The sequence below is a fragment of the Lupinus angustifolius genome, chromosome LG09 (genome assembly GCF_001865875.1).
Source record: "Lupinus angustifolius cultivar Tanjil chromosome LG09, LupAngTanjil_v1.0, whole genome shotgun sequence".
In the NCBI taxonomy this organism is placed as follows: domain Eukaryota; kingdom Viridiplantae; phylum Streptophyta; class Magnoliopsida; order Fabales; family Fabaceae; genus Lupinus; species Lupinus angustifolius.
Genome location: NC_032017.1, coordinates 2,229,697 through 2,255,993, shown reverse-complemented (window position 1 = coordinate 2,255,993; position 26,297 = coordinate 2,229,697). Strand labels below are relative to the sequence as shown.

The 26,297-nt window shown below is 34.2% G+C and overlaps 3 protein-coding genes across 4 annotated transcripts in view; all 3 read left to right on the top strand.

Annotated features, from left to right (window-relative positions):
• LOC109356541 (probable GMP synthase [glutamine-hydrolyzing]) lies at positions 3,113-6,196 on the top strand. Its single transcript, XM_019599909.1, has 5 exons — positions 3,113-3,834; positions 4,270-4,327; positions 4,432-4,515; positions 4,795-4,930; positions 5,559-6,196. Exons 1-5 carry the CDS (start codon positions 3,207-3,209, stop codon positions 5,817-5,819), a joined length of 1,167 nt encoding a protein of 388 aa, XP_019455454.1. The 5' UTR covers positions 3,113-3,206; the 3' UTR covers positions 5,820-6,196.
• LOC109356542 (nuclear-pore anchor-like) lies at positions 13,811-16,581 on the top strand. The gene is made up of 6 exons (XM_019599910.1): positions 13,811-14,242; positions 15,056-15,202; positions 15,309-15,407; positions 15,889-16,017; positions 16,119-16,211; positions 16,317-16,581. The coding sequence occupies exons 1-6, from the start codon at positions 13,937-13,939 to the stop codon at positions 16,437-16,439; spliced, it is 897 nt and encodes a 298-aa protein (XP_019455455.1). The 5' UTR covers positions 13,811-13,936; the 3' UTR covers positions 16,440-16,581.
• The window catches only part of LOC109356540 (nuclear-pore anchor-like), a 35,738-nt gene continuing 30,956 nt past the window's right edge, over positions 21,516-26,297 (top strand). For both annotated transcript variants that reach the window (XM_019599906.1, XM_019599908.1), the window contains exons 1-6: positions 21,516-21,942; positions 22,756-22,902; positions 23,009-23,107; positions 23,589-23,717; positions 23,819-23,911; positions 24,017-24,082. In XM_019599906.1, coding sequence (XP_019455451.1) covers positions 21,637-21,942; positions 22,756-22,902; positions 23,009-23,107; positions 23,589-23,717; positions 23,819-23,911; positions 24,017-24,082 — 840 coding nt within the window. In that variant the 5' untranslated portion in view covers positions 21,516-21,636. The remainder of the gene's footprint in view (positions 21,943-22,755; positions 22,903-23,008; positions 23,108-23,588; positions 23,718-23,818; positions 23,912-24,016; positions 24,083-26,297) is intronic.

Genomic DNA, 26,297 nt, shown 5'->3' with positions numbered 1-26,297 from the left:
TTCACTAAACCATCATTTATCAAAATTGTGATTTCTCCCATACCAAAAATGGCACATGCTTTATAATTTTGAGGTAAACGAAATCAAAATTGCATGTCATGTATATGGTAAACCTATCTCTGTTTGGCGTCAAGTAGTGGGAGCAACCAATGTCAAGTATTCACTCATCAACACCATTACAAGTAGAAATTCACTTTCAATGTTGTAACCATAGTCATCATTCTATACAATGTTTGTGCCTCATGTTTTATCTTTCATCACTGTCTTGTTAGGACTCCACTCATTGGGACAATAATTTTTTTAATTCTTTGCACGTAAAGCATTATATTGGTGTTCTGCCACTAGAATTCGGTCTTTTTCCTTTAAAAGGACCACTTATGCCTTGCTTCCTCCAACACACATGTCTCCTTTTTACATACAGACCATCGCCTTGAACATTTCCCATACATTTTGTCTTCTTTGACTATGGGACAAAAGTGTGTTTTGATCTCATTCAGTTTGATCCGGTCTTTCTTATATGTCAATATTCTCACCAAGTGTTCATATAAATTTGACAAAGAACACAATAATATTTTGTTTGTCAACATCATCAATCTTAACATCAAGTTTCTGCAAGTCATTGATTACTTGATTAAAAGTGTTGAGATGTTGTTGCAAATTAGTATCGTTCTACTTCTTCAAACTATAAAGTCTATGTTTCAAATTCAACGTATTTGTTAAAGACTTGGACATGAACTATTTCATGCCAATCTCAAGGTTGGTAATTTTAGATTTTAAAAAATCTAAGTGTTAGTGTAATTTATGCAAACATCAAAGAATGTGAATATAATTTTACCCTCAATTTTTTCGTCAAGCCCACACCATCATGAAGTCATTAGATCTCAAGTAGTTTGAGTTGACATGAGAATATCATTAAGAAGGTGAGACTCTCTTAGAACCAATTTTTACTATACAAACTCAATATCTTAATGAATAAAATTCTTTACCATTTGAGGGAATAGATGTTTTATTAGTTAACACAAGAAAATGAGAGATACTTATTTATTTCTTTTTGCAATTAATAGAGATGAAATCTTCCAATTATGGAAGCTCCGAATGCAAGACAAATATTGTTTGTGAGACAATATCATATATCCAATAGAGAATTGTAATTAGTAATAATATATCAAGTGTTACAAAGAAAGAATGAAGTAGAAAGGGCCTACACTTTGGGGCATAACATGTCTTGAATTCAAGTGCAAAATCCATTCAGCCAACCTGTAAGGATAGACTCAAAAAAATTTCTTCAACACCATAGACAATTTTCATTAGTTCCATGAATTGTAACTTACTATTAAGGCATAGACCAGAAGTTGGACATAAATATAAGAACAGAAAAAAGAGAGGAAAAAAATCTTGTTTAAGTGTCATCAAAATCCCCACAATTTTTTTCACATGAACTCATTCTCTCTTATTTTATTAGTTACAACCAGTGGTTTAAACCGCATCACCACATGATGTAGTCACAATATTGTAGTTGTGGTGATCGTTATAACCACATCATAATGCAATTGGAGTGTGACACAATGATGTGGCCACATTTGGCTGTAGTGCAACTGCATTTGGACTGCATTGAGTCTATCGAATTCAAAAATATTTTTTAATCACAAAATAGTTAACACCACAACAGTCACAATCCGTATCACAATATTTACAATGACCACAATTACAATAATTACAATCGTTATCATAATCACGAACGCAACCGCAATTTAAAATAGGGCTTACAACTTACAACACAGAATTCAACCCAAAAGGACATTATAGTGCTCACTTTGTATGGTTCCTATAAGGGTATCACGTGCTTTTTCTAGGCAAAAAAACTGTTTGTACCCTCCCATTCACACACATAAATAGGGAGAAAGAAAAGGACCATAAGATTCCATACAGATACAAAGAAACGGACCCAATGATTGGTCTTTTTCTAACATTTTTATCTTTCTTATACATCACTCCTACATTAAAAATGCTTTAGAAATCACATCTACTGAATACATGAAATGGGGAAGTTATATGCAAGAAAACACATGATTGATGATTCCATCACAACACAAAATCCCACCCAACGAATCCTCTAATAACCTTCCTTTGATTCTCTCCTAAATGAAAGCTGATAATTCCAAACTCTAATACCATTATACAAAAGATAAATTATACACTAAGGATATATATTTGTGAGTTAGTTTTCCAGATAACGAAGAGATGAAAAATGTTTCAGAGCTAAAATATATATTGAGTTGACCTCAAGTCTTTTATTTCCTTTCGTTCTTCTCTAAAAATGAACGGACAAACATATCATAAATTATTAATAGTTAATAGTCAAAGATCAATTAATTTCTGTGAGACTAGTGATCATTGAAGCCATATCTTCTATCTCAAACTTTAAACCATTCTATATATCATTTGTTTCTCATTGGTCATTAAAGTAGAATATGAATTAAATATATATTAATTTTGCATTATTCAGCCAATAAATAACAATGGGTACATGGAATCGTACAAAGTTTAAGACAGAAAATATATTTCCATGATCATCATAGTAATTTGTCTTTACCATATTTCAAAGACATAGAGATTAAACATCCAAAACTGGCCTAAAAAAACTGAGTTATCTATGGATTATGTTAAACTATGTTAGAACTTATTTAATATGGAGACCATTTAATAACAATAATTAGCCTTGAGATGTTGCCAAGTGGCAAAAGTTTAGAAGCTTGTCACATTCACCCCTCATGGTATAGTTTTCAAAAAGTAATACCCTTCACAAGAGGTTGTATGGCAGATCCCACTCCCCCATGTTACAACTTCCCTCTACCTTTCTGGACACATATCATCTGTCTCAATTTCTGTCATATTTTCCTGTAGCAGACCAATGAAAAAGTGATATCTCATTATAAAGAAAAATTTTAAAAACATAAAATAACATATTTGTATTACTTGGAGAAATCTCGTTAGCTAGGGACATGTGGACATACTCGCTAATCCCCATTCATACCTTTCCCACCTTCCCTACATTTTATAAAACCCCACAACCCTCCCTTCTTAATACTTCAATCCCTCATCAAGTCCTTCATTTCTTACCTTACCCTTTCATCATTGTGCCATTGCCCTTAATCCATATTGTTAGCATTCCTTCAAAGCACATTTTTAATAATAATTAGTGCAAAATGTGGAGCTCTAAGGCCAAAGTGACTATAGGCTTAGAAATCACCACCACCACTACCGCGCCTAGAATCAACGGCCGTCCGGTTCTTCAACCGACATGTAACTATGTTCCAACCATTGAAAGACGAAATTCAATTAAGAAAGTGACACCACTTTCACCACCATCACCACCACCACATCCATGCAAGACCTCATTGACACCACCAGTTTCTCCGAACTCGAAGTCGTCTCTGAGGCCTCAGGCTATAAAGAGATGCAACGACAACAATGGGCTGAACTCAAGTTCAGAAAAGATTGTTGCACCACCAAGAAGCACCATGAAGGGTCCAAAACTAGAGAGGAAAAAGTCCAAGAGTTTTAAGGAAGGGTCCTATGGAAAAGGCTCTATTGTTGAGGCATCATTGAGTTACTCATCCTCTTTCATCACTGACTCCCCAGGGAGCATAGCTGCAGTGAGGAGGGAGCAGGTTGCACTACAACAAGCACAAAGGAAAATGAAGATTGCTCATTATGGAAGATCAAAGTCTGCAAAGTTTGAAACACTTGTTGTTCCTCTTCATCCTTCAATCACTCTTACAACAAAGACAATTGATGAGGAGAAGAGGTGCAGCTTCATTACACCCAATTCAGGTAATTCATAGTAAAACTGCGTATATCTATCTCACATGTCCTTCCCGAACTTCACTATGTAGAACAAGGAGGTTCTGTTGTTCAAATCTTGGCGGGCACCAATAAAAACATGTCATTTAAAAAATTAAAAATTCATTCTTTTTTTCTTTTGTTACATTGTCATTAGTCGGGACAGAATTTTGGACATGGTTTAAGATAACATATTTTTGTTCCACTAAGTAGGAAGCTCGTGCAGAAGGATGTCTTTTTAATGAAATAATTCAAAAAGAACTATATTTGGAAGGTGATGAGCTTTTTCCATAAGCTATAAGCTTTGTATAAGCTTTCCAAGTAGCTTCTAATTACAATTACATTTCTTATACATTTAGAATATTGATTCTTAGTGCAATATTTGTAAATAGAATGTGCTAATCTCAATGTCACTTTTATGAATAGATCCTATCTATACTGCTTATCATGATGAAGAATGGGGAGTTCCAGTTCATGATGACAAGTAAGCCACTACTTCTCCCTTTTTCTGTAACACACAAGTCAAAACAAACACAAATGTACAGAGAAAATTGATGATAACTGACATGAACTCTATTGTAAAATCAGGATGTTGTTTGAACTTCTAATATTATGTGGTGCTCAAGTTGGATCTGATTGGACCTCAACATTGAAAAAACGCCTAGATTTCAGGTTTGATTCTGCTAAATGACTTTATAGCATAATGGCACTTGCATATAGATGAATAAAGATCTTATGTCCGAACTATGTTCCAAATTATGTCCTGCATCAATAATGAAGAAGCAAAAACAACAATGATAATGAATATTTAAATTTTTTAATTGACATAATATATTTTCATTGTATTGGACAAGATTTGAGACATGGTTCAAAACAACAGATCTCTGTTCCATTTACATATCTTTTTGGTCCCTTAAAAGAAGGAAGCTAATAATTTTAAATCATGTGCAGGAGTGCATTTTCAGAATTTGATGCAGACATTGTGGCCAACTTGACTGATAAGCAACTCATATCAATTAGTTCAGAATATGGCATTGATATAAGCAAAGTTAGAGGAGTTGTTGATAATGCTAACAAAATATTAGAGGTAATTGCTAGCATTGAGTCTGAAAATTTGTCCCCTTTTTCTTCTTTTCATGTTATAGCCCTCCAAAACATTAGTTTAACATTAAGTGAATATTCTAGTAGGTAAGACCAGATTAGTTAGAATGTATTAATTATGATTTGTTTTCATCTGCATCTTATTATGTTCTTTTTAATTCACCTTTTGACAAGAAAGTTGGAGACAAACATGTTCCATAGTGGGTTAGAGGTTTTAATTCCTAGTCCCACCTGAGCTTATTAATCTCTGCCAAACTTTAAATTATATACCATTTTTGTTACATTAGAAATTAAATTTTACTAAAACAATAATATATTGCTATGAAGTTCATTGTGTGAGTCTATAATAGGCAGTCTTACCTTACATTTGCAAAAAGTTTGATTCCACGACTCGAACCGATAACCTCCCCGACGTAATTTTAACCATAATGTCAAGGCTCCCTCAATTATTATTTTTACTAAAATGTATGTTTTTTAACTATAAACATGTTGAGGGGTAGGTAGGAGGAGTATTGGTCTAATGTATCTTCATTTAGTTGATAATACAGATCATGATGCACACATCTCTTGTAATGAATTTGCTAATATAAGTATTGTAAATTGGGCTATTACAGGTTAAGGAGAAATTTGGTTCATTTGACAAGTATATTTGGGGGTTTGTGAATCATAAAGCAATCTCAACTCAATACAAGTTTGGCCACAAGATACCAGTGAAGACATCAAAATCAGAGAGCATAAGCAAAGACATGGTTAGGAGAGGCTTTAGGTTTGTTGGTCCAACAGTGATTCATTCATTCATGCAAGCAGCTGGCCTCACCAATGATCACTTAATCACTTGCCACAGGCACTTGCAATGTACCTTATTGACAGCCTGACCTCTTTGTACCATACAGCTCTCTCGGGGTCGGTTTGCGAGTCTGGTTTTGGAGGGAATGGAAGGCTTCAAAGTCATTTTACAAGTATATTTTATGGCTCTGAAGTTTTCCATTTTCCTTCATTTCCCTCGAAAATCCAACTCGCAAACGGACTCTATAGATCCACTTCCGGAAATATGGAATAGACAAGAACTCAAGGCATAAGTTATTATGTATGCTGAAGAGCATATGTAATGTGCTAACTATAGTTTACTTTTCAGTTAATTGTTGTGTATAATATATCAGATATAGGAACTAAAAGATTTTCTGAATTGTGAGATGTTGTGAGAACTTGAATGATATAGTTTGGGTGTGCTTTTCAATGCTTAGTTCAGAAACAATATTGGAAAAGGCTTAAGGTGGTGTTATTAAGTGTATGAAGGGAAGTTTAGGGAACAGTGACTTACCATGTGCATGAGCACTTAGGAGGCAAGGGCATGTGTGGTGTCAGTTTGCTTTTTAGTCCATGTGACCCATCAGCCTTTCTATTAGTTGGTTCCCTTTAACAGCCTGTGTTGGATACTTGAAAGAAAGGGAGTGTAGGACCACATTCCCTTCATTTTTCCTTCCCTTGCTTTGTTTATGGAGTTCTTATCTTTACTATATTCCCTAACTTTGTGGCTTGGCTGATATTATGTTATATTCCCTAACTTTTGAGTGACCTTCAATGCATTTGTCATGTGCTTATGTACTATTTCATTACTAATGTATATCTTTTCAAAATGTTAACTAGATAAGATAAGTATCTTCTATCATGTGCCAACTTTGTGAAACAAACACTTCCTCTCTTTCTTCTTTTTATTCCTTTCTAATGGCTAACAATTTTATCAAGAAAATGTTGATGTTGGTCTAGTAGTATAAGACCCTTTAGATCCCCAAAATGATCAAAAGGTTAAGAGTTTGATTCATAAGAGCAACACATCTCAGAGGATTAGTTCCTTGGATATGTGGAATTGAGGTACCCGGAATTAATAGGATAGTCAGGTAACTATAATTGGTACTTAAAAGATTAAAGATTTTTGTGAAACTCATAGCTACCACTACTATGACTTTAGTATGCATTTAACATGGTCACATGCACAGAGAGATCAGCTTGTAAGTGCATAATAGCTTACTGGTATAATAAGTGACTAGGTTCTTATGTAAGAGTATTTATAAGAATAAATGGATAATAAAGGATAGGTAGTTAACAATACCAAAATCTATAAAACAAATAAGAATCAACTAAAATGGTTGTATATAATATAGTACACAAAGAGGGTAAGCTTGGCGCAATGATAAAGTTGTTGCTTAGTCATCATAAGGTTACAAGTAAATCTTAGAAATAGTCTTTCTACTTGTAGCGTATGGTTGTGTACATCTATTTTCCCAAAATAGCAGTAAGTGGGAACCTTGTGTAATAGATCACCTTTTATATAATATAATTAAAATGTGAGAAACTTTAAATTAGAGAAACTTGTAATAGAATTTAGATTCCCTTCGGTATTTACCAACAAGATATTGGTTAAGTGCGGTAAAGAATTAGTTTCTTACCCAAGGTGAAGGATACCCTAATAAATTTTAATAAAAATAATTAATTTTATAAAATTAATAAAATTTTCTTTCTCATTGTATATGTAATAATGCATCAAAGAAACTTAAATATTTTGCCATATGTAGCATAGTTACATCCATAAACCGTTCTTATATGGTTACATTATTTAGCGTAAGTACCACTTTCGATGTAACATGTACCTGATTTCTTATAAAAAAAAGTATATTAATATTAATATAAAAAGTGATGAATTGTATAAAATATGATACTAGACATATTAGAATAGGTACCCCGAACCATGTAACTATGTCATAAACATATATTTTTCCACATTTTATCTATGTAAACTGCTAACTAGAACATTTTATTTCAGCTAGCCTTGTATGTTAAAATTAAGCAAGTAATTTAAACAGATAAAGAAGATCATCTTACATTTTGTTTCTTGATTTGGATATGCTCATAGAGAAAACAAGGTAAATAAAGCAAGAAAGCATAAATAATGATTATACCTAATATTAGTGACAAAAATAATACTAAACCATTATAAACCAAGTTGAAATTTATAATTCAGCAACATAAATGAAGTTAAAAACACCAACATGGGTTCAGATAAAAACGAGGGTTAGTAGTATACCCCTCCAACGTGCTAATATGATTTATTCTTCTTCACAATTTTGTATAGCAGTGCTTGTCTCGAACATAGACTCTAACTTTAGAGTAAATTAGATACCCCTGAGTTTTAATAAAATTATACGAATCATTCCTCATTTTTTTACACCTACACAAACCAATATTTCTCTCTTTTATATAACCTTGTCATATATGAACTTTTACCCAGACAAATTTATTCAGTTTCAATGACAAATAAAGGAATGCCTTCGGATTAGTGGTGTAAAGCCACTATTATCCATAGATTAAGTTTGAGAGACTTTGGAGGAGATGAAAAAAATGACTTTGGAAAGTGTCTCCCATGTTTAGAAGTTGGATAAACAAGAGAATTGTTTTGGAAGTTGGATAAATGAGAGAAATGTTTTGGAAGTTTTTTTGGAGTCCTCTAAAATCCCCTATATACAAGTGGACATTTTTTGTCCTACAAAAGTATACCACTATACGTGCCACTTCTTATGATTGGTAAAAAATTACTTAATTATTTAAATTTTAAATTAAATATATTTTTTTAACCAATTATAGAAAGTGATACACTTTATGGACAATAGATGTGCTCCTTATATACCCATTTTCACGATTCCCTCAATTTAAGATTTTTCTTGATCCCTCTGTTTCACACTCAATATGTTTACAATGATTTGCATTCCTTTTTTCTTCCATTCCTATCCTCTTCATCCCTTTATTTTCCTTTTCCTTACAACTTCCAAATAAAGCCTTATGAATCATACTGATTAAATGTTTCATCAGTGAAACAACAATTGTTAAGAGGGATCGATAAGAAATAGACATTAGTTCCTATACCCATGGTAAGAAAACCCACAATGGTGCATCTTTGCTACAATATAAAGTTAGGAGTAAATTACACTGACACCCCCTGAGTTTTAGCGAAATTACACAAATCACCCCTCATTTTTTTACACCTACACAAACCCCTTTATTTTTTATACTTTCATTACACTGACCACCCCTACATGAGAAATAAGTGTAATATCTTAAACAAAAAATGTGATAATGCAATTAAGTTAAACAAAATATGATATATTATGGACACAAGTCTAAATAATATACAAATCAATGTATCTTTATTATTTTTGGCTCCCTTCCCTACCACTCTCCCAACAACCTCTGTTCTCTTAGTGTTTTGTTTGGGAGTTGAATTTTGGAGGGGAATGAAGGGAAATGGAAAGCTTGGGAGTCATGAAATACATTTGTGAGATAACTCTCAAGCCTTCTCTTTCCATTCTTTCCCCTCCAAAATCCAACTCCCAAATAAGCCCTTACGCATTATCTTGTCTTCCTTAAAATCCAAAATTCTTCATTCCCAAATCACTTACACACATGATATCTAGTCTCCTTCACTATGAGGCAGCAACAATGAGGTGATGTGGCAACGGCGACACAACAATGTTTCTCTCTCTTAGGCATTACATTGTTTTGTGTTCTCTCTCATTTACATTGCGTTTTTTGTTCTATTCATTCAATCATCACTTATGTGTTCTTTGTTCATTCATTCCTTCAATTTATTTCCTTTCATATGATATATGTATGTTTCAATTTATTTCCTTCTATAATATTTTAATGAGCATGTTGGGTACTTGGGTTTCTTCCAATTCTGATATTAATAACTATTTTTATTGGATACGATGCATAAATCAGATTTTAGTTCCATAGAATGAGATTTCTATATTTTATTAATTATAGCATTAATAACTATTTTCATTGGATGGAAGAAAGTATTTTGTACAATCTTGTTTTTTATGTTTCCACCTTTTTAGTGGGAATATAGTGTCCCACTTTTTAACCATCTTGTTTTGTTATGTTCTACATATAGAATACGACAAACTTAACACAAAACACATGTTTTATTACATTAGTACTCTCACAAATGCTACCTTAATATATTATAAATTAGCCATTTTGCTATCATGACTCTCAATGTTGAATGATTATTTCTTGATGGTGTTGATCCTGTCTCATTAGTCATAAACACTTTTTATACATATAATTGGATTCACTTAATTGCTTATCTTTTTATGACATTTGAAAGTTCTTTGGCTATTGGAGAGTATAGAGACCGCTTATCCATTTGTATGCACTTTTGATGGCAATCTTATGTTAATTTAGAAAGACACATTTGTTAGCACTTCTTAATGTCTCTAATTATCTACTAAATTGTAACTTTGTTGTATGTTTCCTGAGTAAGCCTCTGTTGGACAAGATCAAGTTCCTAATTCCTCTAATGTGGGTGAATCAAACTTAGTTCCAATGAATGTAGATGTTCCTCCAATTCAAGATGAAACTCATTGTTCAAGTCCAAATGATGCTAAAGTAGTTAGACCACAACAAAATCATATGTTTGGAATCATTTTGAGAGGCATAGGATAAATGGAAAGTGGACAGCAGCTTGCAATTATTGTGGCAAGCGCTATTGGGAGATTCAAGTCAAGGAACAAAGTACTTGCACAATCATTTTAAAAGTTGTCTGCGTCGATCAACTTCAGATATAAAGCAAACACTTTTCAAAACTACAAAAAAGGTATTAAATCAGTGTTGGTTGGTTCTTATGAATTCAACCAAGAGGCTACAAGATAAGCACTTGTGAAGATGATAACTTTTGACTACCCAATCTTGATGGTTGACCACGTTTTATTTAAGGAATTTTGTGGTGCATTGCAACCTTTATGTAAAGGGATTTCTCGCAAGACATTGGAGGGTGATATTGTAAAGATGTATAAATGATTGAGTGCATGTTGTATAATTTTTCCTAGATCATTTATTTTGGGTGGGCAGTTATTTCACATGTGTTGTTGTGCTCATATATTGAATTTGATTGTCAAAGATGGTTTGTCCATTATCTCTAGTGCAATAGAGAGTTATAAATAGTGTTAGCTTTTGGAGGACAACTCCAAAAAGAGAGGAAATTTTTTAGGAGACTTGTGAACGATTAAGCATTCAATAAGATATAAAGTTGTTTGCACCGATCAACTTCAGATATAAAGCAAACACTTCTCAAAACTATAAAACGGTATTCAATCAACACAATGTTGATTGGTTCTTATGCATTTAACCAAGAGGCTGCAAGACAAGCACTTGCGAAGATGATGATCACGTTTTATTTAAGGAATTTTGTGGTGCACTGCAACCTTTATGTAAAGAGATTTCTCACAAGACATTGAAGAGTGACATTGTAAGGATGTATAAATGATTGAGTGCATGTTGTGTAAGATATCGCCTAGATCATTTATTTTGGGTGAGCAGTTATTTCACACGCGTTATTACGCTCATATATAGAATTTGATTGTCAAGAATGGTGTGTCCATTATCTCTAGTGCAATAGAGAGTTATAAATAGTGTTAACTTTTGGATGACAACTCCGAAAAGAGAGGAAAATTTTCAAGAGACTTGTGAACAATTAAGCATTCAATAAGATAGAAAAGTTACAACTTGATTGCAAAACTAGATGAAATTCTACATTCTTGATGTTCCACGTTGCACTAATATATAGAGATGTGTTTCATAGTTTGTCATTAAGAGAAAAATCAATATAAAATATTATCGAGTGAAGATGATTGAGAGATGGCCAATGAAATTTGTCAAAAGTTGAAGTTATTTTATAATGTGACATTAGTGTTTCTAGTACTTTATATCCAACTGTGAATGTCCTTTTTTCAAAAAATTGTGAAATCAAATTGGTATTACTTGATTGACTTCGATATACTAACCTTGTTATTCATCAAAGGACTGAAGCAATGTATATCAAATTTGATAAGTATTAGGGTGATATAGGTGCTTTGATGATTGTTGGTGCTGTTTTTGATCCTAGATACAAACTATTTTCTTAGTTTTTTTATCCCATAATTTATGGACAACAACGTGGTTCTAAAATGAGCAAGATGAAAAGTATTTGTGAAGATTTTTGGTAAAAGAGTATGAGATTAAAATGAAGAGTAAGGAGAGTGCTTTTTAAGTCAAAGTCAAACTCTAAATTTAATAGATGTACGGTGGGTGGAGTGAATAATGATTGGAGGGAAAAGTATCAAAGTTTTGTTTTGAGCAAAATATTAATACGACACACCATATGTTAGGACTAGACATATATTTAGAGGATAGAGTATTGTCGAATCAAGGTGGAGACTTTGACATCTTAGCTTGGTGGAAGGTAAATGTGATAAAATATCCAACATTGTAAAGAATTGCAAGAGATTTGCTCGCAATCATAGTTATAAAAACTGTATCGTATCGGCTGGTTCAACCAGAAAACCAGTGAACTGGACCCCTAACTGGTACGGTACAGGTGTTGAACCGACCAAGTATCAAAACCGGTCAAAAACTGGTCAAAACCGGTGAACCGGCCGATATTTTACTAAACCGGCCTGTTTATACACATATGTTTTTTTTATAAAAAAACTTAAAAACTTAAAAACTCATTACAAGGTGACCCATCTTTCCAACTCTTCTTCAACACTTCAAGGCACATGCTTCCAAGACATACTTAGATTATACATTTTGGTTCCTAACATTCGTATCTAATCTCAGTGACATTTGTGTAATCTTGGAGTACTATCTGAAGATAGGATTTGGTCGAAAAGTATAATATTCATATGAGACAATTTTGACTCATTGATGTTAAATGTTAAAACTCCAAATTTATTTGTTTTGTAAAGTGAGTTATGAACTTATGTCATTTATTTATATTTTGCGGTTGTTAAGTGATACTTTTGGATTGATATATGTTTTTTAATTTAGACTTTGAATTTGTTAAAGACTTAACGTTGTTTATTTATGTGAATTTTGAGTAGATTATAAATATGGATTATAAATTTTGAGTAGACTTTGTACCAAAAGTGATACTTTTGGTACAGTTTTAACAACACTACTCGTAATTCCTATCTCTACCGTTGCTTCAGAATCTTCATTTAGTACCGGATGTCCAATTGTTACTCCTCATCATAGTAGATTGCATCCAGAAACCATAGAGGCATTGATGTGTATCTGTGATTGGCAAATGTGTGACATGAAAGGTAATAATATCTATTAATATTAATTACATATTTTTTTAGATTCTTTATATTAATATTGAATGAAATTATTATATTTTTGCAGGATCTTCAAATTCAAAACTGGAAATCATTGGGAATAATATAGTATTGGATGATTTTGATGTTAGTAATATTGTTAAGTTGTAATTTGATACCACTTAAAGTTTCTTGCTTGAATTTTAATTTTTGATTTTTTTTCTTAGGATCCAAGTGCTATCGAAGGAAATGATGCTATTCATTGAAGATGATTTGGAAACTAGTAATAAAATTATTTCTTATTTCACTTTGTTGAAGACTTAATATTTTAAAAATAATTTAAATTTAAAACTTTGTAGGAATGATTGAATTTTGATGAGGAATCTTCAATGTTAAAAAGAGTCGTTGAATTTAAGTTTTTGAATTTGGTGGTGCAATGCAGTCTAGAAATATATATGATTAAATAAGAATTATAATTTCGTTAAAAATGCAAGAAATTTGTTGGTATCCATTATATCATCGGATACCTAGAAACATCTACGAAAAACATACACATAAATATGGACGAGTTTGGGTAATACTTCGGGGTTTCAACATGGGTAGGAGTACCCATTGCCATCCCTACATCTAACCATTAGATACAAATAAACTCAACCCATTGACACCCTTCTCGCCATTTTCAATTATTAATAACTATTCTCATTCTCGAAATTCGCTTCGTCACTTTTATCTTCAAATTCTCTCATTTCCCTTTTCTTCTCATTTCACTTTTCCTAAAAAACAAAAACAAAATAAAAATAAAAAACAAAATAAAAACACTTTCACTGTTTCCTCTCAAACTCTCCGATTAGGGTTTACCAATGCCCATCTTCATCTCCGACGAGGAGCTCTCCAAGTTCTCCGGCGATGCCGCCACCGTCGCCGCCAAGGCCGACGCCTTCATCCGCGGCCTCCTTCACGACCTCGATACTGTTCGCGCTAGGGCTGATGCCGCCGACATCAACGCCGAACAGAACTGCTCCCTCATCGAGCAGAAGTATATCTCTCTCGCCGCCGAGTTCTCCAAGCTTGAGTCTCAGGTTTCTGAACTCCAATCCTCCCTTGATCAACGCCAACGTGAACTTGCCGAAGCGGAGTCTCAGAATCACCAAGTTCAATTGCAATTGGTACTAACATCATCAATTATTTCTTGTTTTCATTTGTTTTAATTGACACCTATGTTTAAGGTTTATCGTTAAGTTATTATAATGCATTTCTCACATTTAACATTTGTTTAGTTAGGCTTTTACAAAGAAAAAAGGAAATGTTGAAAATTGAGGTGAAATTAAGCTTTTCTGAGAAACTATAGTTTTTAGTTTTTCCTAGTGTTTCGGTGAACAACTTAGTTAAGCACTAGTGCTTATAACATTAGAGTTTATTATCTTCTGTAATGTTTTTTTATCTTATTTCATACCTTTGGCAAAACTTATTGAAATGCGCTAAAACGAGCTTGTAGGAAGGTTAGAAGTTATTTCCAAGGAGCTGCAGCATGTGCATATATGATGAGATGAGCTAAATAAGCTCTTTATAATCTCTTCCAAACAGCCCAAAATCACTGTGTTTGTGAGCATTTTGCAAAACATGATTTAAACGAAAGATTTTGACTATAAATGAGTTTAAAGTGAAGTGATTTATGTTTTCCTGTTTTATTCTAAAATCAAATTTGGAGGAAAAGTCTGTGTTGAAGTTTTAACTAAACGCAGAAGCTACATTTTCTCACTTTTTGCAAAGGTGATTCTAGAGATCCAAATGTGATTGCAAAATTTCCAAACATGTTGGCACGAAGTCCAAGCCACATCTACATCTTTAAATGTGATTTTAGAGGCCCCAATAGTGTTTGACTTCACTCACAGTCAGATTTGCATTTCTTAATCCTAAACAAACATGCCACACATTTCTGATGTTGTTGTTCTGGTTTGGTGGTGTTTTTTGGTTGTTAGGTTGAGAAGGATAGGGAGATAGAGAGGTTGAGGACAGAAGTGGCGGAACTTCACAAGTCAAAGAGGCAGTTGATTGAGTTTAATGGGCAGAAGGATTTGGAGCTTAGCGAGAAGAATGCAACCATCAAGAGCTATCTTGATAAGATTGTGAGTTTCTCTGCTATTTGGTGTATTTTTATTGTTGGTTTGGTTCTGGTTTCATACATGAATTCTTGTGGTAATGCTTGTGTTTGATGTTGTGGTGCTATTGAAGGTCCACTTGACTGAAAATGCTGCTAAAAAAGAGGCCCATTTGAGTGAAGTTGAGGCTGAGTTGGGGCGATCACAAGCTGCTTGTACTCGATTCCAGCAGGTATTTTCTTAGTTGTTTTCCTGTATTAGTACTTTCTTTTGATTTGTTTGGACTCACATGATTTTTATGGGATATTTTTTCTAAAGCACGTCAATGAAATTTTGGTAGTAAGCTATTTTGTGCCTAAAATAATTTAATGCAGAGTTTCATACATACGCTTCTGCCTGTGCCCTGGGGATAAACTAGTGGTACTGTATTCTTTGACTGATCGACTGTCTATTTGTCTCTTAATAACTCATTTCTAAATGGATCATATTAATGGCAAATAACAACGCTAGTCATTAAAAAAGGTGTACAATGATGCAAATCAATTTCTGACACTTCAAATGGGCCGGACTGAATGTCTGTTGTTTGAAATGTGTATCAAAATACCTCTATCTTAAAATTTATTAATCCCGTTATGCTGTGCACATTTCTTGTTTTATCTGAAGCAAGCACTACCATTTGACTTCGCTATTAACCGTACAATGTGTTCAAGTAGGAAAAGGAGATTCTGGAGAGGCAGAATGCTTGGCTTGATGATGAATTGACTGGTAAAGTTAACAGTTTCTTTGAGCTGCGCCAAAAACACACAGAGTTGGATGCTGATATGTCTTCTAGGCTTACAAACGTATGCAGTTTTTTAATATTTAATAGAATATTACTATTTTCTGTTTTAGTTTGTTTGTTGTTTGATGCTTTAATATTTTGATTTATTGTAACTATTTTCAGGTAGAGAGACAATTTAGTGAATGCTCTAAGTCTCTACAGTGGAATAAGGATAGAGTGAGGGAGCTAGAAGTGAGCCTTAAATCTACACAAGAGGTTACAAACATTCAGATAGTTATCTTAAAATGTGATGCATAGATTCATCTTATCTCAAACCATGCCTATCTTTCTTCTTTTTCTTCTTTCCCTTTTCCTTTTTAGGAATTAATTTCTGTTAAAGATGCTGCTGCCGCCAATGAAGAGCGATTTTCTGCTGAGCTCTCCACTGTGAGTGCTCTCACTAGCTTTGTCATGCTTCTTCCCCCTCTTCAATTATCTTTTTAGACATGGTTTTAATATAGTTAGGCATCAAATATAGCTTCATGTCATAATAGTGGAATATATTGGAGATTATAAGTCAAACAAACAAGAAAGAGGCTTTGATTGTAATTTAGATTAGGCGTTTATCATGCTTGAAAATAATGAAAGGTTAGAAAATAATAGATCTATCACATGTGACTAAATGATAATTTTCAATACTAATCACATGCCTTGTGGTGCCTTATGGTTGTGTGTGTATGCATGTTTTGATTGTAATTTAGATTAGGTGTTTATCATGCTTGAGAATAATGAAAGGGTAGAAAATAATTGATCTATCACATGTGGCTAGATGGTAATTTTCAATACTAATCACATGCCTTGTGGTGCCTTATGGTTGTGTGTATGCATGTTTTCTTAATAATATTTTTAAATTTACTTTGAATTTATTTATCTAAGAGAAAAGTGGGGGCACAGTTCCTCGAAAACAGGAAAAACTGATAACACAAAAGGAACATGAAAGAAAATCTCAAACACAGAAGCTTCCCAACCTTTTTATGTACATGTAGATGGAAATCCATCGAAGGGAGAGTTCATATATGGTAGAAAATTTAGAAGTCATAGGCAGTGAAAGAAGAGAAGCCAAAGCGTAATCATATGCTATTGCAATTTTGAAGTTTAATTTTTTTTGTACCTGCTCCAGTATTGAATTTTTGGGGTGCCTTCTCTTTGCTATGTTTTGCTATTAACTAGTTTGCAACCTCTAAAGTGAACAAGAAAAGGGAATGTTGGGTCCTTTTGCAAATCTCTGCGTCTATGAAGCAGTCTCTCCATTCACATCATAGACAAAGTAAGATTTAAAACTTCCTTAAATCTGTCTTCCTTCTTAAACTTGGAGCCTTTCTGTTCAGAACCTTATCTCAGAATACTCAACTTCCTTGATGATGTGCTTTTTAGATATCCAACTCACTCAAATTTGAGTGCTTTCAGACTCCAATTCACCCAGTTTATAAGTTTTCTTAAACTCCAATGCACTGTAGTGCTGTTTGAATTTGGCCTTTGGAATATTTTGCTTTAAGGCATTAAGGAACTTTTGGTTTTGTTATGGGTAAGTGTTTTATTTTCATCTTGTTTGTCAGAATTATGATAACTTTGAATTTGGAAGATACATTGCCCTTGAATTTGGAAATGTATCTGGACAGGCATAGGGGCCAGATACATTAAGAGGGAGATAGTTACAATGCAGTTACATAAAGTAGTTAAAACTGAACTACTAACTGAACTACTCTAATATTCCCCCCTAAATTTGGAGCCATCATGACCACGTTGAGCAGTACACAGATCAGTCACATGAAGCTTATCTCGGAGAAGAAGAAATCTGGAGGTAGAGAGAGGTTTAGTGAGAATATATGCAACTTGATGCTCAGAGGAAACATGCTCAACAAGTAATTGCTTGCTAATAACCCCTTCTCTGACCCAAAAAAGATCAAACTCAATATGTTTGGTTCTGGAGTGAAGAACCGGATTTCTGGAGAGTAAGACAGTGCTCATATTATCACAATATGCAACTGGAACAGAGGCTTTGAATTGTAATTCTTGAAGAAGACTTTGGATCCAGATCATCTCACTAGCAGCAAGAGTCAAACTGCGATATTCTGCTTTAGCTGTGGATCGAGCAACGCATTCTTGTTTCTTTGACCACCAGAAAACCAAATTAGGGCCAAGATAAACACATGCCCCAGAAGTAGACTTGTGGTCATCAGGATCAGATGCCCAATTTGCATCAAGTAAGTGTAGAGAGAAAGAGGATGATGAGGAGATGCCGGTTTTAATAATAGACCATGAGTAATTGTTCCTTGGAGGTACTTTAAAATCCTTTTTAAAGCCTTCCAGTGTTCCTCTTGAGGTTGTGAAAGAAACTGACACACCTTACTGATACTGTAGGAAATTTCTGTTCTAGTAATAGTGATGTATTGTAAGGCCCCAGCAAGAGACCGGTACAATTTTCCATTCTCCAAGAAATTGCTCCCTTGTCTAGTAAACTTGCACCCTCCAACCACAGGAGTAGGAAGACTCTTCATATTATGCATATGAAATTTTTGTAACAAATCTTTAATGTATTTGGACTGAGTAAGAAGAAGAGACCCATTCAGAAGTTTTTGAATTTCAATACCCAAAAAATAATCCAAAGCACCAAAATCTTTGAGAGCAAAGGCAAGATTCATCTTTTCAATGAGTTGTTTAATCAAAGCGGAAGAAGTTCGTGTGATTATAATGTCATCAACATAGCACAAGACAAACAATTTATGCGTAGAAGTAGTTAAGAGAAAAAGAGAGTGATCACATCTGCACTTTCGAAAATCAAAGTGTTGTCTGTGGATTTGAACCCTGGGAGGAAGAATCGAGTCCCAGGGAGTTATTGAGAGACTTAGAGCATTCCTCCTGCAAGTTTATCACACCAGTCCCTAGGATCTTGTTTGAGACCATAGATAGCATTGTTCAACTTGCAGACTAAAGTGTTGTCTAAGGACTTGAACCCCTCTGATTGTTGCATGTAAACTACCTCCTCAAGAACTCCATTTAGGAAAACATTATTGACATCAATTTGTTCAACATCCTATCCATAGGTAAGAGCTAAGGTTAACACAACCCTTACAGAGACTGGTCTTACAATGGGAGAGAATGTCTCATTGCAGTCAAAACCAGGTTTTTGATGAAACCCCTTAGCAACCAACCGTGCTTTGTATTTATTAATGGTATCATCAGGATTTTTTTTACCTTGAACACCCATTTGCACCCAATAGCTTCTCTACCCTCAGGTAAAGGAACCAAACTCCAAGTGTCATTTTTCATCAAAACATCAAATTTTGCTTCCATAACATTTCTCCACTCATGAAGAGATAAGGAAATCTTTGTTGTTTTTGGTTCAACATAGGCAGTAAAAGCACTAGGAGAAGATACAGTCCTAGAGTGGACAGTTTTTGACCTTGTGAGTATTGGATGAGAATTAATAGGCAACACCTGACTAGGACCAGGAACCAGTGAAGATGGAGACACACACGTGGATGAGGATGAAGTGAGAGACTGGTGAGAAGGAGTAGTAGAGGATGTAACAGGGTGGGAAGTAGTGGCTGAAGTAGATGAAAGAGGTAAGGTATTTAGAGAAGAAGGTTGAGACACCACCGAGAGAGGGATACACACACTACTACTAGACTGGTAGTCGGATGTGGGAGTGGAAGAAACAGTGTAAGGAAACTTGGCCTCTTTGAAGATAACATCACGAGAAACAGACATTCTACTCTTATAAGAGAGACATTTATACCCTTTGTGATGTGAAGAATACCCTAGAAATGGGTGGAGTGAATAATGATTGGAGGGAAAAGTATCAAAGTTTTGTTTTGAGCAAAATATTAATACGACACACCATATGTTAGGACTAGACATATATTTAGAGGATAGAGTATTGTCGAATCAAGGTGGAGACTTTGACATCTTAGCTTGGTGGAAGGTAAATGTGATAAAATATCCAACATTGTAAAGAATTGCAAGAGATTTGCTCGCAATCATAGTTATAAAAACTGTATCGTATCGGCTGGTTCAACCAGAAAACCAGTGAACTGGACCCCTAACTGGTACGGTACAGGTGTTGAACCGACCAAGTATCAAAACCGGTCAAAAACTGGTCAAAACCGGTGAACCGGCCGATATTTTACTAAACCGGCCTGTTTATACACATATGTTTTTTTTATAAAAAAACTTAAAAACTTAAAAACTCATTACAAGGTGACCCATCTTTCCAACTCTTCTTCAACACTTCAAGGCACATGCTTCCAAGACATACTTAGATTATACATTTTGGTTCCTAACATTCGTATCTAATCTCAGTGACATTTGTGTAATCTTGGAGTACTATCTGAAGATAGGATTTGGTCGAAAAGTATAATATTCATATGAGACAATTTTGACTCATTGATGTTAAATGTTAAAACTCCAAATTTATTTGTTTTGTAAAGTGAGTTATGAACTTATGTCATTTATTTATATTTTGCGGTTGTTAAGTGATACTTTTGGATTGATATATGTTTTTTAATTTAGACTTTGAATTTGTTAAAGACTTAACGTTGTTTATTTATGTGAATTTTGAGTAGATTATAAATATGGATTATAAATTTTGAGTAGACTTTGTACCAAAAGTGATACTTTTGGTACAGTTTTAACAACACTACTCGTAATTCCTATCTCTACCGTTGCTTCAGAATCTTCATTTAGTACCGGATGTCCAATTGTTACTCCTCATCATAGTAGATTGCATCCAGAAACCATAGAGGCATTGATGTGTATCTGTGATTGGCAAATGTGTGACATGAAAGGTAATAATATCTATTAATATTAATTACATATTTTTTTAGATTCTTTATATTAATATTGAATGAAATTATTATATTTTTGCAGGATCTTCAAATTCAAAACTGGAAATCATTGGGAATAATATAGTATTGGATGATTTTGATGTTAGTAATATTGTTAAGTTGTAATTTGATACCACTTAAAGTTTCTTGCTTGAATTTTAATTTTTGATTTTTTTTCTTAGGATCCAAGTGCTATCGAAGGAAATGATGCTATTCATTGAAGATGATTTGGAAACTAGTAATAAAATTATTTCTTATTTCACTTTGTTGAAGACTTAATATTTTAAAAATAATTTAAATTTAAAACTTTGTAGGAATGATTGAATTTTGATGAGGAATCTTCAATGTTAAAAAGAGTCGTTGAATTTAAGTTTTTGAATTTGGTGGTGCAATGCAGTCTAGAAATATATATGATTAAATAAGAATTATAATTTCGTTAAAAATGCAAGAAATTTGTTGGTATCCATTATATCATCGGATACCTAGAAACATCTACGAAAAACATACACATAAATATGGACGAGTTTGGGTAATACTTCGGGGTTTCAACATGGGTAGGAGTACCCATTGCCATCCCTACATCTAACCATTAGATACAAATAAACTCAACCCATTGACACCCTTCTCGCCATTTTCAATTATTAATAACTATTCTCATTCTCGAAATTCGCTTCGTCACTTTTATCTTCAAATTCTCTCATTTCCCTTTTCTTCTCATTTCACTTTTCCTAAAAAACAAAAACAAAATAAAAATAAAAAACAAAATAAAAACACTTTCACTGTTTCCTCTCAAACTCTCCGATTAGGGTTTACCAATGCCCATCTTCATCTCCGACGAGGAGCTCTCCAAGTTCTCCGGCGATGCCGCCACCGTCGCCGCCAAGGCCGACGCCTTCATCCGCGGCCTCCTTCACGACCTCGATACTGTTCGCGCTAGGGCTGATGCCGCCGACATCAACGCCGAACAGAACTGCTCCCTCATCGAGCAGAAGTATATCTCTCTCGCCGCCGAGTTCTCCAAGCTTGAGTCTCAGGTTTCTGAACTCCAATCCTCCCTTGATCAACGCCAACGTGAACTTGCCGAAGCGGAGTCTCAGAATCACCAAGTTCAATTGCAATTGGTACTAACATCATCAATTATTTCTTGTTTTCATTTGTTTTAATTGACACCTATGTTTAAGGTTTATCGTTAAGTTATTATAATGCATTTCTCACATTTAACATTTGTTTAGTTAGGCTTTTACAAAGAAAAAAGGAAATGTTGAAAATTGAGGTGAAATTAAGCTTTTCTGAGAAACTATAGTTTTTAGTTTTTCCTAGTGTTTCGGTGAACAACTTAGTTAAGCACTAGTGCTTATAACATTAGAGTTTATTATCTTCTGTAATGTTTTTTTATCTTATTTCATACCTTTGGCAAAACTTATTGAAATGCGCTAAAACGAGCTTGTAGGAAGGTTAGAAGTTATTTCCAAGGAGCTGCAGCATGTGCATATATGATGAGATGAGCTAAATAAGCTCTTTATAATCTCTTCCAAACAGCCCAAAATCACTGTGTTTGTGAGCATTTTGCAAAACATGATTTAAACGAAAGATTTTGACTATAAATGAGTTTAAAGTGAAGTGATTTATGTTTTCCTGTTTTATTCTAAAATCAAATTTGGAGGAAAAGTCTGTGTTGAAGTTTTAACTAAACGCAGAAGCTACATTTTCTCACTTTTTGCAAAGGTGATTCTAGAGATCCAAATGTGATTGCAAAATTTCCAAACATGTTGGCACGAAGTCCAAGCCACATCTACATCTTTAAATGTGATTTTAGAGGCCCCAATAGTGTTTGACTTCACTCACAGTCAGATTTGCATTTCTTAATCCTAAACAAACATGCCACACATTTCTGATGTTGTTGTTCTGGTTTGGTGGTGTTTTTTGGTTGTTAGGTTGAGAAGGATAGGGAGATAGAGAGGTTGAGGACAGAAGTGGCGGAACTTCACAAGTCAAAGAGGCAGTTGATTGAGTTTAATGGGCAGAAGGATTTGGAGCTTAGCGAGAAGAATGCAACCATCAAGAGCTATCTTGATAAGATTGTGAGTTTCTCTGCTATTTGGTGTATTTTTATTGTTGGTTTGGTTCTGGTTTCATACATGAATTCTTGTGGTAATGCTTGTGTTTGATGTTGTGGTGCTATTGAAGGTCCACTTGACTGAAAATGCTGCTAAAAAAGAGGCCCATTTGAGTGAAGTTGAGGCTGAGTTGGGGCGATCACAAGCTGCTTGTACTCGATTCCAGCAGGTATTTTCTTAGTTGTTTTCCTGTATTAGTACTTTCTTTTGATTTGTTTGGACTCACATGATTTTTATGGGATATTTTTTCTAAAGCACGTCAATGAAATTTTGGTAGTAAGCTATTTTGTGCCTAAAATAATTTAATGCAGAGTTTCATACATACGCTTCTGCCTGTGCCCTGGGGATAAACTAGTGGTACTGTATTCTTTGACTGATCGACTGTCTATTTGTCTCTTAATAACTCATTTCTAAATGGATCATATTAATGGCAAATAACAACGCTAGTCATTAAAAAAGGTGTACAATGATGCAAATCAATTTCTGACACTTCAAATGGGCCGGACTGAATGTCTGTTGTTTGAAATGTGTATCAAAATACCTCTATCTTAAAATTTATTAATCCCGTTATGCTGTGCACATTTCTTGTTTTATCTGAAGCAAGCACTACCATTTGACTTCGCTATTAACCGTACAATGTGTTCAAGTAGGAAAAGGAGATTCTGGAGAGGCAGAATGCTTGGCTTGATGATGAATTGACTGGTAAAGTTAACAGTTTCTTTGAGCTGCGCCAAAAACACACAGAGTTGGATGCTGATATGTCTTCTAGGCTTACAAACGTATGCAGTTTTTTAATATTTAATAGAATATTACTATTTTCTGTTTTAGTTTGTTTGTTGTTTGATGCTTTAATATTTTGATTTATTGTAACTATTTTCAGGTAGAGAGACAATTTAGTGAATGCTCTAAGTCTCTACAGTGGAATAAGGATAGAGTGAGGGAGCTAGAAGTGAGCCTTAAATCTACACAAGAGGTTACAAACATTCAGATAGTTATCTTAAAATGTGATGCATAGATTCATCTTATCTCAAACCATGCCTATCTTTCTTCTTTTTCTTCTTTCCCTTTTCCTTTTTAGGAATTAATTTCTGTTAAAGATGCTGCTGCCGCCAATGAAGAGCGATTTTCTGCTGAGCTCTCCACTGTGAGTGCTCTCACTAGCTTTGTCATGCTTCTTCCCCCTCTTCAATTATCTTTTTAGACATGGTTTTAATATAGTTAGGCATCAAATATAGCTTCATGTCATAATAGTGGAATATATTGGAGATTATAAGTCAAACAAACAAGAAAGAGGCTTTGATTGTAATTTAGATTAGGCGTTTATCATGCTTGAAAATAATGAAAGGTTAGAAAATAATAGATCTATCACATGTGACTAAATGATAATTTTCAATACTAATCACATGCCTTGTGGTGCCTTATGGTTGTGTGTGTATGCATGTTTTGATTGTAATTTAGATTAGGTGTTTATCATGCTTGAGAATAATGAAAGGGTAGAAAATAATTGATCTATCACATGTGGCTAGATGGTAATTTTCAATACTAATCACATGCCTTGTGGTGCCTTATGGTTGTGTGTGTATGCATGTTTTGATTGTAATTTAGATTAGGTGTTTATCATGCTTGAGAATAATGAAAGGGTAGAAAATAATTGATCTATCACATGTGGCTAGATGGTAATTTTCAATACTAATCACATGCCTTGTGGTGCCTTATGGTTGTGTGTATGCATGTTTTCTTAATAATATTTTTAAATTTACTTTGAATTTATTTATCTAAGAGAAAAGTGGGGGCACAGTTCCTCGAAAACAGGAAAAACTGATAACACAAAAGGAACATGAAAGAAAATCTCAAACACAGAAGCTTCCCAACCTTTTTATGTACATGTAGATGGAAATCCATCGAAGGGAGAGTTCATATATGGTAGAAAATTTAGAAGTCATAGGCAGTGAAAGAAGAGAAGCCAAAGCGTAATCATATGCTATTGCAATTTTGAAGTTTAATTTTTTTTGTACCTGCTCCAGTATTGAATTTTTGGGGTGCCTTCTCTTTGCTATGTTTTGCTATTAACTAGTTTGCAACCTCTAAAGTGAACAAGAAAAGGGAATGTTGGGTCCTTTTGCAAATCTCTGCGTCTATGAAGCAGTCTCTCCATTCACATCATAGACAAAGTAAGATTTAAAACTTCCTTAAATCTGTCTTCCTTCTTAAACTTGGAGCCTTTCTGTTCAGAACCTTATCTCAGAATACTCAACTTCCTTGATGATGTGCTTTTTAGATATCCAACTCACTCAAATTTGAGTGCTTTCAGACTCCAATTCACCCAGTTTATAAGTTTTCTTAAACTCCAATGCACTGTAGTGCTGTTTGAATTTGGCCTTTGGAATATTTTGCTTTAAGGCATTAAGGAACTTTTGGTTTTGTTATGGGTAAGTGTTTTATTTTCATCTTGTTTGTCAGAATTATGATAACTTTGAATTTGGAAGATACATTGCCCTTGAATTTGGAAATGTATCTGGACAGGCATAGGGGCCAGATACATTAAGAGGGAGATAGTTACAATGCAGTTACATAAAGTAGTTAAAACTGAACTACTAACTGAACTACTCTAATATTCCCCCCTAAATTTGGAGCCATCATGACCACGTTGAGCAGTACACAGATCAGTCACATGAAGCTTATCTCGGAGAAGAAGAAATCTGGAGGTAGAGAGAGGTTTAGTGAGAATATATGCAACTTGATGCTCAGAGGAAACATGCTCAACAAGTAATTGCTTGCTAATAACCCCTTCTCTGACCCAAAAAAGATCAAACTCAATATGTTTGGTTCTGGAGTGAAGAACCGGATTTCTGGAGAGTAAGACAGTGCTCATATTATCACAATATGCAACTGGAACAGAGGCTTTGAATTGTAATTCTTGAAGAAGACTTTGGATCCAGATCATCTCACTAGCAGCAAGAGTCAAACTGCGATATTCTGCTTTAGCTGTGGATCGAGCAACGCATTCTTGTTTCTTTGACCACCAGAAAACCAAATTAGGGCCAAGATAAACACATGCCCCAGAAGTAGACTTGTGGTCATCAGGATCAGATGCCCAATTTGCATCAAGTAAGTGTAGAGAGAAAGAGGATGATGAGGAGATGCCGGTTTTAATAATAGACCATGAGTAATTGTTCCTTGGAGGTACTTTAAAATCCTTTTTAAAGCCTTCCAGTGTTCCTCTTGAGGTTGTGAAAGAAACTGACACACCTTACTGATACTGTAGGAAATTTCTGTTCTAGTAATAGTGATGTATTGTAAGGCCCCAGCAAGAGACCGGTACAATTTTCCATTCTCCAAGAAATTGCTCCCTTGTCTAG

Bases quoted from the DNA above. Each gene is read 5' to 3' on its own strand.
- LOC109356541 (XM_019599909.1), top strand. From the start codon at position 3,207: ATGTGGAGCTCTAAGGCCAAAGTGACTATAGGCTTAGAAATCACCACC. The intron at 3,835-4,269 runs GTAATTCATAGT...TTTTATGAATAG, and splicing joins CTTCATTACACCCAATTCAG to ATCCTATCTATACTGCTTAT. The intron at 4,516-4,794 runs GTTTGATTCTGC...AATCATGTGCAG, and splicing joins AAAAAACGCCTAGATTTCAG to GAGTGCATTTTCAGAATTTG.
- LOC109356542 (XM_019599910.1), top strand. From the start codon at position 13,937: ATGCCCATCTTCATCTCCGACGAGGAGCTCTCCAAGTTCTCCGGCGAT. The intron at 15,203-15,308 runs GTGAGTTTCTCT...GTGCTATTGAAG, and splicing joins AGAGCTATCTTGATAAGATT to GTCCACTTGACTGAAAATGC. The intron at 16,212-16,316 runs GTTACAAACATT...TTTCCTTTTTAG, and splicing joins GCCTTAAATCTACACAAGAG to GAATTAATTTCTGTTAAAGA.